The following is a 15,407-nucleotide window of genomic DNA, read 5'->3' as shown; positions in this document are numbered from 1 at the left end:
GTTCATGAGTTTACACATACATGAAATCAACATAAAGCAATTTGTATATATTAATTTATGCGTATTTGGCATGCTGTCTGGGGAGGGCTCCAAGCTCGAAATTTGGCTTGAACCCAGAGTACTCCCCCTTTTTAACTGGGAAAAATAACCAGCCAAGATTGAGGCGATGGGGTGGAGGAGGGATGCTGTTAAACTTCCTTTTGCACTGATTGTTTGATTACCTGAACGTGCGCCTCCTAAATATTGTTAAAATAAAACGTCATTTGTTGCAGCCCTATTTAATAGTCATTTTTGGTTATACACTCACCTAAAGGATTTTTAGGAACACCATACTAATACTTTGTTTGACCCCATTTCGCCTTCAGAACTGCCTTAATTCTACGTGGCATTGATTCAACAAGGTGCTGAAAGCATTCTTTAGAAATGTTGGCCCATATTGATAGGATAGCATCTTGCAGTTGATGCAGAGTTGTGGGATGCACATCTAGGGCACGAAGCTCTCGTTCCACCACATACCAAAGATGCTCGGTTGGGGGCCATTTTAGTACCGTGAACTCATTGTCATGTTCAAGAAACCAATTTGAAATGATTCGAGCTTTGTGACATGGTGCATTATCCTGCTGGGAGTAGCCATCAGAGGATGGGTACAAGGTGGTCATAAAGGGATGGACATGGTCAGAAACAATGCTCAGGTAGGCCGTGGCATTTAAACGATGCCCAACTGGCACTAAGGGGCCTAAAGTGTGCCAAGAAAACATCCCCCACACCATTACACCACCACCACCAGCATGCACAGTGGTAACAAGGCATGATGGATCCATGTTCTCATTCTGTTTACGCCAAATTCTGACTCTACCATCTTAATGTCTCAACAGAAATCGAGACTCATCATACCAGGCAACATTTTTCTATTCTTCAACTGTCCAATTTTAGTGAGCTCGTGCAAATTGTAGCTTCTTTTTCCTATTTGTAGTGGAGATGAGTGGTACCCGGTGGGGTCTTCGGCCCATATGCTTCAATGTTGTGCGTGTTGTGGCTTCACAAATGCTTTGCTGCATACCTCGGTTGTAATGAGTGGTTATTTCAGTCAAAGTTGCTCTTCTATCAGCTTGAATCAGTCGGCCCATTTTCCTCTGACCTTTAGCATCAACAAGGCATTTTTGCCCACATCACTGCCACATACTGGATGTTTTTCCCTTTTCACACCATTCTTTGTAAACCCTAGAAATGGTTGTGTGTGAAAATCCCAGTAATGGAGCAGATTGTGAAATACTCAGACCGGCCCGTCTGGCACCAACAACCATGCCACGCTCAAAATTGCTTAAATTTCCTTTCTTTCCCATTCTGACTTTCAGTTTGGAGTTCAGGAGATTGTCTTGACCAGGACCACACCCCTAAATGCATTGAAGCAACTGCCATGTGATTGGTTGATTAGATAATTGCATTAATGAGAAATTGAACAGGTATTCCTAATAATCCTTAAGGTTAGTGTACATGATTGAAGAGTTGACTATAAGGTTCTTTAGAGATGAAAAGTGTTGGTATGAAAGCAATGCTATTTTAGGGATATACAACTAATAATCTAACAATAATTAAATATAATAAGTATTGAACACATAACAGTGTTCCTTTATACACTGTTTATTTACCTGCCCCTGAAGATGGGCACCACATAACCGATGATCTGGTTCTCCTTGTCCATGGCCAGATAGGTGGGCTTGGGTCTTTTTGGCAGTGGGCTCAGTCTGCTCTCATCTAGTGCTGTGTACGTAGCAGCTCTAATGCTACAGTGTACAACAGAAATGTGAAATACATACACACATCGGTGAGTATTCAGCACTTCTTTATCAAACACACAAACTATTATGGGATTTGGTAGGGAGCGGTGTCTTGGACAAGGGATGTTAGAGTTTGAAATTCGAGAAGGTTAAAGGAAAGGATGGGAAGGGTGTCTTACAAAAGATGCAATAAACATCATCAAGAGTCCAACAGTGTCAGATGAAGCTTGCAAACTACATTGCCTCCAGAAGTCTCTGTGGATGAACAGTGCCACCACAATGCAATGTAAAACCACTTGGCTCAAAAATCCGAGGGGGCACGTGCCGCATCAGTTTCAATGGGCATGATGCCTCTGAATGTGAGTTTTGACTTTGAAAGCTTGCATCTTTTTACCAGCTTGAACTTTTCACTATAGCTTATGTTACTGTCTGCTGAAAATAAATGTACACCTCATTTGTAAGTTGCAAAATGAACACATATAAAATGGAAATATAAGCGTACTGTCAGATCTGTATGCACACTATTTTGAGTAATCACAGGAGAGAACAGTGGCTTCAAAACACGTACATACCCTTCACGTATCTACTGGGTGTTATTAATAGACCCTCAAGGGTTCAAAAGAGATTGGGGGTGCAGCTAAAGTGATCCAGCATTAGGATTGGAGTTAAACAAAAACATTATCCTTCAAACAAAGATTTTACTTTCACACATGATTCATAAGACTCATAAGTCAAGCAGACATCATGTGACACCTCATATCCGCATTAAAGTCTCAAAAGTCTAATATATTCATGCTAAAAATGAAATGATCGTGTCTGATCATGTAGAAAATTAACACAACATTTACAGAGAGCAGATGTACAAACGGTTTGAAATGTGTAACACTAAAAGCATACACAATTACACAGAAATGCATAATGCAGATGCCACACATAAAGGTCATTAACATTTTAGGATGCCTGTGGGTCTTTATCTATTCCCAGGTTCACATTTATCTCCAGGGGAATAGGAAGAGTTAACTATAATTAACCACATAACTACTGTAGTAATAAAGACAGTGAGTTTCAGCAACTGACGCTTATTCTGTACTTCAGAGATTTACATGAATCCAAACTAACTCCATGTAAGATTATTACTGTAAGCAACAGAAGCAGATCTTCTAATGTAACCGCTATAAATAAACACATGACGTCAACACTGCCGAATGAAGGTCAGTGCCAAGTTATTTTACGAATGTCATTTGCATGCAGACATAACACTCTGAACTGAAGACTGATAAAATCACCACTGTCCCTCAAAGATGCAAATACAAGATGATGAAATATTAGGAGGATCCGATGGTGTAAGGGTACAGTTACAGGGCAAGGCGGGTAGATAACTTACACACTCAGAGTTACCCAATATACAAGACTGGACAAATATGAGCCAAAGATCAAATGGCCAGAGAGAAATAAAACAAAAGAAATGCAGGATGGAGAGACCACCAAAATGTCCAAAATAACTGATTCAAAGCAGCACTGTGTCTGAGAACAAAAGTTAAATCTTTACTGTAATAAATTTGCTGTATTTGTGCAGCTGTTTCCCAGTAACTTACTGTAGATGTTATTTACTGGTAACAGTTTGTTCAAAGTTAAATGAACATTAAACATTAACAAGTCTTTACCTCATGCAAAGCATTCTTTTTTGCTTTTTCCTTCAGATTTTGGTTCCTGGAATGCTTTGCAATTTGCTGTAATTATGCAGCTGGTTGCCAGTAACTTACTGTAGAAGATAAAGACTGAAAATGTTTCATGTTCATTTAACTTTGAACAAACTGTTGCCAATAAATAACATATGTAAAATCTACAGTAAGTTACTGGCAGCTAGTTGCCAGTAATACCAAGTAATACTGTAATTTCTACAGAACTTTTTTTTACAGTGAATGTTTAATGTTCACTAAACTTTGAACAAACGGTTGCCAGTAAATAACGTAAATGTAAAATCTACAGTAAGTTACTGGCAAACAGCTGACAGTAATACCAAGTAATACTGTAATTCCTACAGAACTTTTTTACAGTGTTTTTAATGTTTAATGTTCACTAAACTTTGAACAAACTGTTGCCAGTAAATAACGTAAATGTAAAATCTACAGTAAGTTACTGGCAAACAGCTGACAGTAATACCAAGTAATACTGTAATTTCTACAGAACTTTTTTACAGTGTTTTTAATGTTTAAAGTTCACTAAACTTTGAACAAACTGTTCCCAGTAAATAACATAAATGTAAAATCTACAGTAAGTTACCGGGAATCAGTTGACAGTAATACTGCAATTTATACAGAACTTTTTTTACAGTGTCTTTAATGTTTAATGTTCACTAAACTTTGAACAAACTGTTGCCAGTAAATAACGTAAATGTAAAATCTACAGTAAGTTACTGGCAAACAGCTGACAGTAATACCAAGTAATACTGTAATTTCTACAGAACTTTTTTTACAGTGTTTTTAATGTTTAATGTTCACTAAACTTTGAACAAACTATTGCCAGTAAATAACATAAATGTAAAATCTACAGTAAGTTACTGGCAAACAGCTGACAGTAATACTGTGATTTCTACAGTAAAGTGTGAACTTCACAATATTTGAAACTCAATCGAGATGCATTCAGATTAACCTTGCAGCAAAACTCTAGCCAAAAATCTGAAGAAATCCCAATTTATACCTCCTGATGCATTTGTTCCTGTTTCCCGTCAACCCAAAAACATCTCAGTACAAAAAAGGGGATTACGAGGATTCACACTGCATGCAGAATTCCCATAAAGGGGACTGGTTTAATTTAGTTTTTGGTTAACTGTGCATCAGTTGTAGTAAGAGATGACTTCTGTGTTAAGGATAATAAGTGTTTTATCAGGAACTGGGTTTAATGACAACAGGAGGGGTGGAGGTTTTAGGGGTCTCACTCGTGATCTCTTACCCCTGTGCGCTATTGCTGCTACGTGCAGCATAACTGCTGGAGTTCTGCTGGTATTGGCTGATAGCAGACTCAGACTCTCGACTACGATAGCCACGATCATAGTGACGGTGATGTTTCTGGTAGAACGGTATGGATCCAGACATTGTGTCCGCTTTAGGTCAGACACTGTCCTCTGTTTTCAAGCTCTTTTAGTCTGAAGTTTCAAAACTTTCTATTGACAAATTAAATGTTGATATTACACCCAGTGATTTAAGCAAATTTGAATAAATCAAAATTAAAACATCACATTTTTGTAACAAGTGAAAACACTCTTATAAGTTATGACAATGGTGTAATAAGGGGTGTATTTTGAATAAACATTATTGAAACAGAACTAGACTGATAGGACAAAGTAATTTTTCATAAATTCCAGGTCAGGCCAATTTGTTTATTTAAATTTAATTTATTTTTTATGCTATAATATAAATTCTGTACAGTTTAGTAAGTGTAGTCTATGTTTCCAAAATAAATGTTGATATTCTTTATGCACATTTTACCAGTTCAGCTCTTTTATGAATATTGAAATATTGCAAATAAACACCATAAGCGTCTCTAATACATTTAAAATGTGGTTGAAGGTTTTTACTTTACCTTAGACTCACATTTCTAACAAAAGTTATTCTTTGTAATATTTTAATTACTCATTAAATGTCAGGTTCCCACGTGACAACGACTGACCTATAACAAAAAAACATCAAGTCCCAAAAAAGTTCAACATGTTATGAACCTACCTTTTCTGCAATACTGTTTAAAATGTTTAAGAGACGAACCTTTTAATAGCAAAACTTTAATACTTTTAAAACTTTTTGTACCTAAAACATATTATTTTATTATGTGTTCATGCGTCAGATCTTCTCACCTTGCAAACGCTCGCAGTTCCCAGTGCGCCGGTGTGCAGAGACGCGCGCCTCACAAACTCGAACCCAAGCTGCGACGCGAACGCGCAGCGCGCACTCAACGGGAGCCGATAATAATATTGGCGCAGGCAGGAATGTCCAAGCGTCTCTCGCCACCTTTTATGGTGACAGAGTCCGATAAATATAGACGTGGAGCACAGGAGGCATTTACACACAGGTTATCTGGTCTATAGGGGCAAGTTGTCACACCTCACATGGGGGTTCATTCAGAAAATGCAGGAAAATAAACAATTTGGCTGTCGTGTCACACAATATCCGTAGTTAAATGTTATATATTCTATTCTAGACTTTAGTTGCATTATTGAAACAGTAGCCTATGCACAACCAAACCCATCACCCAGAAATGGATAAAGATAATAGGCTATACAAAAATATCAAAGCATTGTTTTGACTGAATAATAATTTTTAATAAAATAAATTGCATTACAAACTGATCAAAAAACAATTTAAATTCATATTTAAGTATTGCATATAATAAGTAATGTAACAGGTTTATTGCCGTATAACAATCAATCAATTTTGATGATGAAAAACACACCAGTTTTTAAATATAATTTTGATTTCAACATACAAACCCATTGTCAGATTATTATTTGGGTAAATGGATGTTTGACTCCAAACCTGAGACCTGGTCTGCGTGACAACTTCATTGTGATGCAAATATAGCCCAGATCTTACCTGTAATATTACACCAGAACAAAATCAAAGCGTTTCATTCACATTTTTAAAAAAACCTGTTGTATTTATTAATCGCTCATTATGATGAGTTTCTGTATTTATGATTTCCCAACAAACCTTTCAGTCACATGATTTGGTTAGTTTATCTTAAAGACCCTCAGCTCTTATCCTGTATAGTTTTTAGCAGCAGATCTCAGCTGTGGTCTGCACTAACAATAGATTGCTATTGTTATCTCTGTCACATACAACACATACCAGCTGCAGTGTTTGTGTGCTATTGTCCTCTCCTCTGATGGTAGTCTGGCACCAGTACATATCTCTTAGATCATGCATAAGACTTAATGTTATATTTTCTAGTGATAAGATAGTCAGTAATGAATGGTTTAACTTATATCAATTATATAGGCCTATATCCCATCATTGTAAGTAAAATGTTCAAATAATGTTGAAATAATGTACCTATTTTTTATTGTCTTCATCGTTTAAGTTTTGACCCACTTGTCTCTGATTATCTTAAACATAAAGTGGAGGTTTGTGGAGAAGACATTTTAACATTCTCCTATTCACCTGAGATTGGGCTGTAAATGCAAATGTCCCTTACATAACAGTAAATCAAAACAAGATCGTATACACTTCCAGGAAACAGTGTGTATATGTGCATATTCAGACCAGCTGTTGAAGTTTATATGATTCTCGGATTCTGTCATGACTGTGTATTTTTGTCCCTCGTCAAAGAAGCTTTGTAATACTGGATGAACACATGTTTGGCTGACCCTGGGAAGAAGCATATGTGTGCATACGGCTTCCTAATGCACTAAAAACCAACAGAGGAGACTTAACAAAACACATACAATTATCACAATATGCATTGGTCACACAATACAGCAAGATTATATGCAGGATGGTCATTATTACTGCATACTCCACATTGCTACACTATACTTTAGTGCACTTCTAACACAAGAGAACTACATTTTAGGCCACTGCACCATATTAAGCTGAATAATATACTGCAGTATATTATTAATCATCACCTAATAAATATCACTCCAGCTCTTGCACCGAGTATTGCTGTCTCTCAACTACTATCCTCAAAACTCATAAGAGAAAAAGTTGGAACACATAGGCTAATAACACAGCACAAGTGCGCCCTCATGTGACCATACGGTTTAAAATTGGTAGTGCATAAATTAAAAATGTACGTGATAAAAAAATTTTTAAATATAATTTCTGAAATATAACTTAGCTGTACACATTACAAAATGTAAATATTAGATGGTGCATCATTATTTTAAACAAAAACAAATAATAATGTGAATTAGCGCAAATCAGTAAACGTGACAAATATTTTACTCACTTAAAGATCCATGAAATCTCCGTGAAAGCTGAAAATTTAAAATAAAAATTACCTGGTGCTATCTTTAATCAAAATGAACTTTAATTCTCATCTTGAAGTAGGCTATCACCTGCAGACACCGCACCTGCACGACGCACAAACTTCTCTTTAGGCTTGTCCGACTTCTTGAGGCACCACAAGAACTGACAGGCGGATGACGTCAGAGTACCGCGAGAGCGACTCGAGAACTCATACAAAGAAGTCTGCTTTCAAATCGCTCTCGCGGAACTTCGACGTCATTCAAGCCTGATGCCTCTTTTCCGGCAAAAATCAATCTTTATCGCTGGGAGGCGGGATCATGAGATATAGTGCATTCTGATTGGCTTAGACGGATAAAACTAACCTTCGGTTTTGGGGTAACTGTAAATGTAATTTCAGCAATACAGACAGCTCTGGATAAATTTTGGTGTACCCTTTATTACCATTAGACCATTATATTATCTGTATCAAGACCATCTGTGAACAAATTTGTTCAGTATAATAAAATAATATTAAAAAAATGAAAAGAAAGAAGACCATGACAGCAACAGTACAGCAATGTCTTTAAACTGTATTCATCATAGTTTCATAATGCAGTATAGAAATTTATTTTTATGTTCATTGTGTTTATTATAAAAAAAGCCTAGGAAAGAATAAAAATACAAAATGTTTTAAAGGAAAATGTGTTAATTACTGTTACAACTGTAACGTAAAATGCATTTACATAATTTCCTAATTCAGTATATAAAGAGGCAGGTCCTTTAATCTCCAAAAAGGTTTGACTCAGTTTCATTCATTAACTATGTATGACATAGTATATGAAGTATGTAAATTATTATGTAAGTATTGTTAGCTTAACACCGCCCTATAAAACACATATCTTTGTATTGGAGTTTGTGAGATAATAAGTGTAATACAATTTTAATAACTAAATAAAGAAATAAACTCGTTTATCAAATGTTTAATCCAGTGATGCTCACTAAAGTGTACTTCAAATTTCATTCTGCCAGTTATAAAAATGAATAATATCAAAGATAAAAGCTGAATAGACGACTGACAGCTGTGACAATGAGATCATAGACCAAGATGTTAGAAAATAAAATATGTGCAAAAGTGCCAAAATAGCAGAGAACGGTTTCAGAAATTGTCACACCATTGTAGAAATCACCAAATTCGTCCCATAGATAACATGGTTAATCAAAGACATAAAAAAATGTCGTGAACAAATTTGAACAAGTTTGAGCAACGAAACAATAATTGTTTTCCTCTGAGATGGACAGGAACATTTTTTCATACCCTATATGGTCATGGTTTAAGAAGGTTGACGTAAAACATTTTTGTAGGCGTGTCCGGATAATCTAACGTGCCAAAAAAGTGAGTTTAGCAAACTTTAAATCGTTTATTAATGAAAATTATATTTTGGTTTAGTTTTAGATATTCCATAAGCACTTTATAACTGAATCCTCAAACGGTTTAATGTTTGTTACAATACGCTTTAGGTTTATCTGTTCCCCCTTCACGCTGGTTAGTTGGTGTGGTCTGAGGAGTCTCGCGCGACCGCCGCTGAAATCCGGAAGTTTGGGCGGTGGTTGAACGCGGTCTCGTATTCATTCGGATTGTTTGGTGAGGTTCTTATATATATATATATATATATATATATATTTAATAATATAGTCTGTTTTTATATTTCACTGGAAAATGAACTGCTTATTTGTAATAATGTTTAAACTTACACTGACGAGAAGACGACGCTAGCTAGTAACCTTAGCGGTATTGTGAAATGATTACTAGATAAGCCTCGTAAAGTATGTTGTTTGATGTTGCAGTATTTGATGAATACATCATGTGTCTAAACTTGTTATTCAACATATTGTTGCTTTTGGTAGTCTAATTACCCGCTTCCTGTCATTTTAGAAGCATTACCTTTGAACATAAGCGAAAAGATTGATTTGAGTATACTGTAAAATATGCTTGATATAGGCCTTGGGTCTGCCCTCATTTACTGCAATGTGCTATAAATAAAACAAATGGGTCACACGTATATGCAATCATTATTGGGAAAGCGGAAAAGTCTGAAGTAAAATGTTTTTGATGGTTATAAATGCACGTTTACCGGGTCAGTGAATGTAAGATATTGTGACATGGATGGCACGGTTCAGCCAGCTGTCCTGAAACTTTAATTCTGTCTCTGAGGTATTAGGTTCAGTGTTATAAAAGATTTTTTTAATCGCCAGTCATCAAGTACTAAAATGTTGAGATTCCAGTCTATGATAAACTGTGTAATACTGGAGGATTTGCCTCATCATGGCTATCAAATATACATCAGAAAACATTATAAACTTCTCAGCTGTTTTGCAAAAAAAATCATGCTTATGACTCTTTTCTACTGAGGGAGTGTAGGATCATAAAGCAGTGGTTCTCAAACTGGGGGGGATTGGTCCCCCTTGAGCCGCCAGTATTTTATAAAAGACATTTATCATAAATTCTGTGTAATTAAACCTCAGAAACATAAGGCTACTAACCAACAGCACTACATTGTATTATTTAATATGTTTTCTTTAATAAAAAATCTAAGTTTAAGATAGTTTTGTCGTCATATTTTTGGGGGGGAGGAGCTGCGAAACAATGCACCCTACACAAGAGGGTGCGCATGGCGAAAAGTTTAACAACCACTGTCATAAAAAAAACATCTTGCTTTGGCTTATGTGCAATATTATTGATGTCATTTGTTTTTGTTTGGTTTGCTGGTACAGACAAATACTGCCAAAATGTCAAGCAAACGCGCAAAGGGAAAGACCCTTAAGAAGCGCCCCCAGCGCGCAACCTCCAATGTCTTTGCTATGTTCGACCAGTCGCAGATTCAGGAGTTTAAAGAAGCATTCAACATGATCGACCAGAACCGTGATGGTTTTGTAGATAAAGAGGATCTGCATGACATGCTGGCATCTCTTGGTAAGTTTGTTATAATGCATTATTGTCCCAAGTATGTTTTGGTTTCGCCTCACCTTGGATTAAAGCGATACTCCAGCCAAACATCAAAATTAGCCCATTATTTATACCCTGAAGCTATCTGAGATCCATATGACTCAGACAAACACATTTGGAGTTATATTAGTAAATGTCCTGGCTCTTCCAAGCTTTATAATGGTAGTAAACAGGGACCAGAGAATAACTTTCGACTCATTCTTTTTCCTGAGGGAGGGGTTCTAGCAGGCCAATTGCAGCGCTTGCGGTCCTCATAGAATTGATGCGTTGTTTCATTTTTTGGAGAGATGCACGTCAGGCTACGCTTAGGTCCGATGCAGAAGTATAAATCTGAATTGGGTGATACACAATGATACACAAAATCATTGGGTGCAGCGCTCATAGCCGTTTCTTATCATAAATAAACTATTGGCTAATCAGAATCAAGGGCTATGTTTACATGCACAAAATTTGTTTACCAGCACAGCTAAGGTTGCGAAATCAAAACCAGCCCATTATGGACATTCAAACCTAGCCCAAAAGCATCACAATGAGTGCGTTTACATGCACAGAATAAGCGGATAACTATCAAAAATCTGCTTATTATAAAAAACTGTTTTAATGCGTTTACATGCAAATCAATAAACCGGCTATGCAGACAAACCTGCGTTTACATGGGACTTGGACATTTGTCAGGTTTCTCGCAGGTAGTGACGTCATCGCCTAAAGTACATAAAAAATCTATCAAAAAGCCGACGGCATATCTGTCTTAAGCTATATTGTTTTATCTCTTTTTGTGTCTCCAGAACCTGTAAATATAACATCAGTTTTTATTTTCGCAGTTTCTCTGCCAACTTTAGTAGAGCAGAGACTTTTATGCATTACTTTGCGCTTACTTCTGTGTCTGACGTTTATCTTTCACACACGGAGACATGCGCACATGGACAAAACCGTGAGAAAGCCGGTTAAGGTGTTTACATGCCACGTGAAATCGGGGTAATGAGCAAAAAACGACCTGTGCCGATCGGTGCCGATGCTGGGCTTTCCCCAATTAAAGAAAACCGTGAAAGTTGAGTTGAAGAAAGCTGTTCCTTTGGAAAGGCACAATGTCATTTTATTGTTTTATGAAATGTTATGAAAGACATGAACTCTGCAGAATGTACAACACGTGACCCCATTATCCTAATAGTGCCTGTTGTCATTGCGTGTTTCTTTGACGAGAATCATGTGATATTTAAAAAAAACAAAGGTAAATATAAGATTTGAACTTGAGCACAATTGTTCTGTGCATGGTATTATTTGCATCAGGTTGAGAAAATACTACGATTCATGCATGCTTCTATCCTGTTGATCGGATCACAGATCTGACTACACCACCTCTTTCAATACGATCAAAATTTGCTTGCGATCAACCTCAATCGTATTGATTAAGGTGTTGAAGCCTTTTTTTAATCCGATTTAGACATCAATACGATTACAAATGGATTTTTTGGTTGCATGTAAACATGGCTAAGGACTGGAACTAACCATTTCAGAACCTTTAATGACATATCATGGCATAATAACATATAACTCAAATTATGCGAAGAATGGCACAAAATTGACCAATTAATTTGTTTCAATCTGTTTCAGGAAAGGACCCAAAAGAGGATTATTTGGAGGCAATGATGCAAGAAGCCCCAGGCCCTATAAATTTCACCATGTTTCTCACTATGTTTGGAGAGAAACTGAATGGCACAGATCCAGAGGACGTCATCCGGAATGCGTTTGCCTGCTTTGATGAGGAAGGAACAGGTACAAATCTTTGCCGAAATCCAGGCACCAAACGTTGACAATCCACACTGTGTATCACAACTGTTTATGTCCTGTGGGGCTTTTCCAATTTCCAGAACAGCTGCGTTGGTTTTTATAGCAATGACGTTGCGTGGAGGTGTTTGAATTAGGTGTGCTTGAGTTGATGCGGCGCTGTGCAGACTGATCGTGAGAGCGAAGTGATTTCCGATCACTCTTACAGTACTTTGATGTCATACGACTTTCTGTATGCGCAGTACCGCATGAATTCAAATACTTAATGTTGTCTTACAATATGACCTATCAGCATAGTGACATAAAACGATTGACGCATCATGCAAAGTAGAGGAAAGGACCTGGTTGCACATTCTGTTTTTTTTCACGGGTGCCTGTGCCACTGCCCCACCACAAAATGCCACCCTTGGCAGCTGCCCATGCCTAAATCCACCACTGCACACTTGTGGGCATCTACTCATCTTTTAACATAAAATAACAGCTTGAAGAAATTACAAATTTGCAGGTAGCATTTATTCAACAGACATTGACAAGATATATGGAGAATGCCGGTTAAGGTGTTTACATGCCACGTGAAATCGGTGTAATGAGCAAAAAACTACCTGTGCCGATAGTTTTTTGCTTATGCCGTTTATGGGCTTTCCCCAATCAAAGAAAACCGTGAAAGTTGAGTTGGAGAAAATTGTTCCTTTGGAAAGGCACAATGTCATTTTATTGTTTTATGAAATGTTATGAAAGACATGAACTCTGCAGAATGTACAACACGTGACCCCATTACCCTAATAATGCCTGTTGTCATTGCGTGTTTCTTTGACGAGAATCATGTGATATTTAAAAAAAAACAAAGGTAAATATAAGATTTGAACTTGAGCACAATTGTTCTGTGCATGGTATTATTTGAAGAATAAAAGAAATTTTATGAAGAAATTCCAAATTTGCAGGTAGCACACCAGTCACTGTCTCAAAATCTTGGTCACAGTCTGGAGCCCTTGGTGCCCCTTTTTGGCTGATGGTGCCCCAGGGCACTCGCACAACCCCGTCTTTGGATAATCTGGCGCTGGTGACAATGTAAAATAACTGAAAAGCTATGCCAAATCCGATCAGAGTATTCAAACTTAAATGAATTCCCAGAAATGCGATTTGAATAGGATTTCGAACCACATATTAATTTTTAAAAATCCTCGGAAATGTAGAAAAATCGGATTTGAAATGACGGTGTTACCATAGTCTTACTGTAACAGGCCATTGTCATCAAATGTTACATTAAACAGAGATTTAAAATTATGTGATGTGCAGAAATGAAAAGCGATCGTACTGAATCTGAAACCGAACACTTTCTTTTTCTCAGGCTTCATTCATGAGGACTACTTGCGAGAACTTCTGACCACCATGGGCGATCGCTTCACAGATGAGGAGGTTGATGAGCTTTTCAGAGAAGCACCCATTGATAAAAAGAGCAATTTTAACTATGTGGAGTTCACCCGTATTCTGAAACATGGAGCCAAAGACAAGGACGATTAGATGAAAAACAAGTGCCATCCAGCTACAGTCCCTTTCCTTTTATTAATCCCCTTTTAGGAAATCAAGTGTCTGTACTGTTCCATGTACCTGGAGCTTCTGTAAGACTCAATTTTAGCTTTATACCTGCATTTATGTGTATGTGTTCGAAAGGTGCACTCTGTAACCATCTAAAATAAGACCTTATATGTGAATGGTTAATAATGCTGTATCACAAAAAAAATGTTTTGTCATTCCACCACAATACCTGAATTCATGTTATGGGTCTGTGCACAGTTAAGGGTGTTTTGAGTTATTTGCATATTTTTGTTACAAGGTGAGAGTTCCAGTATTTGTTTGACGTCGGATCGAATTCCACTGTGATCTGTTGTACACCATTATAATTGATGGGTGAATTTGTTTGTGGGTCTAATCCAGGGTTCAGATGGCTCATAAGTTTTCCATATATCTTGTCAATGTCTAAAATTTGTATTACAGAGTGTAACTTTCCAGTTTACTTTTTGCCATTCGCACACGGGTGTGTTGTACGGTGTCAAACCTCTAAGACAGGGATTCATTTCTCTGATCATTAAAAGTATGAAATGTGAACGTGTTGTTTTTTTATGCATTCGATCTTTCATGGCCTGGATATAACTGAATTTTTACATTTTATAACATGCAATATTTTGAATAAATGACTTAAGAGTTTTTGTGGTGTTTTTCTCTTGGTTTCTATTAGCTATCTTAACCTGGATCTGGTTATTAGAAGTTAATTTACTCACCCTCACGGTTGTTCCAAACATGTACAAATGTCTTTGTTCTGCTGAACACAAAGATATTTTTTAAAAATGTAGTCAAACAGCTCCAGGGCACAATTGACTTATTTTGTATGGAAGTCAATGGTGCCCCAGATAAGCTAGGTTATAAACAAAATTTCCATATGTGTTCAGCAGAACAAAGACATGTATACATGTTTGGAACAACTTGAGTAAATGATGACCGAATTGTTATTTTAGGGTGAATTATCCCTTTAACGCAGTTTTAGTGTAAATATTAACTTAAGTTTAATATGTAATGACATGCTCAGCTTTTAATAAAGTAGTGAGAGTGACGTGTTTGTCAAGTATGGAATCCATACTCGAAATGTGACACTAGTGATTTTTAAATAATGTTTATGTCTCACCAAACACAAGCGTGTTCCCAATCCCCATATAAAAACCCTGCTGTGGTCCTGTCATACTTTGTCGACAGTTTGCGCCCTTTCTGTCTCTCACTTTGTGAAATAATTGAAATCTGATTTTGATAAACAGGCATATGTCAAATATGCTTTCCTATATAGTATATACCATTTATCTTATGTTTAACACGGTAATTTTCCTTTGGCAGTTTAACGTTGTAGTA

At 36.8% G+C, this 15,407-nt stretch overlaps 2 protein-coding genes across 5 annotated transcripts in view; one reads left to right on the top strand and one right to left on the bottom strand.

Annotated features, from left to right (window-relative positions):
- Window positions 1–5,786, bottom strand: part of myom1b (myomesin 1b) — a 41,937-nt gene extending 36,151 nt beyond the window's left edge. Inside the window, exons 1-3 of one of the 3 annotated variants that reach the window (XM_073859566.1) lie at window positions 5,629–5,776; window positions 4,731–4,941; window positions 1,650–1,784 (exon numbers count right to left, since the gene is read on the bottom strand). In XM_073859566.1, coding sequence (XP_073715667.1) covers window positions 1,650–1,784; window positions 4,731–4,873 — 278 coding nt within the window. In that variant the 5' untranslated portion in view covers window positions 4,874–4,941; window positions 5,629–5,776. Of the gene's footprint in view, window positions 1–1,649; window positions 1,785–4,730; window positions 4,942–5,628 lie in introns of all 3 variants that reach the window. The other 2 variants (XM_073859567.1, XM_073859568.1) reach the window with 2 other exon arrangements.
- Window positions 5,787–9,252: 3,466 nt separating this feature from the next.
- Window positions 9,253–14,714, top strand: myl12.1 (myosin, light chain 12, genome duplicate 1). 2 transcript variants are annotated; one of them, XM_073859565.1, is made up of 4 exons: window positions 9,253–9,364; window positions 10,481–10,691; window positions 12,336–12,497; window positions 13,858–14,714. In XM_073859565.1, the coding sequence occupies exons 2-4, from the start codon at window positions 10,508–10,510 to the stop codon at window positions 14,028–14,030; spliced, it is 519 nt and encodes a 172-aa protein (XP_073715666.1). In that variant the 5' UTR covers window positions 9,253–9,364; window positions 10,481–10,507; the 3' UTR covers window positions 14,031–14,714. The 2 variants fall into 2 exon arrangements, with proteins under 2 accessions (XP_073715666.1, XP_055073170.1); XM_055217195.2 differs by lacking the exon at window positions 9,253–9,364 and having other exon boundaries at window positions 10,439–10,691.
- Window positions 14,715–15,407: the final 693 nt, after the last annotated feature.

Source organism: Misgurnus anguillicaudatus, chromosome 21 (genome assembly GCF_027580225.2).
Source record: "Misgurnus anguillicaudatus chromosome 21, ASM2758022v2, whole genome shotgun sequence".
Classification (NCBI taxonomy): domain Eukaryota; kingdom Metazoa; phylum Chordata; class Actinopteri; order Cypriniformes; family Cobitidae; genus Misgurnus; species Misgurnus anguillicaudatus.
This window is presented reverse-complemented; position numbering and strand designations above follow the sequence as displayed.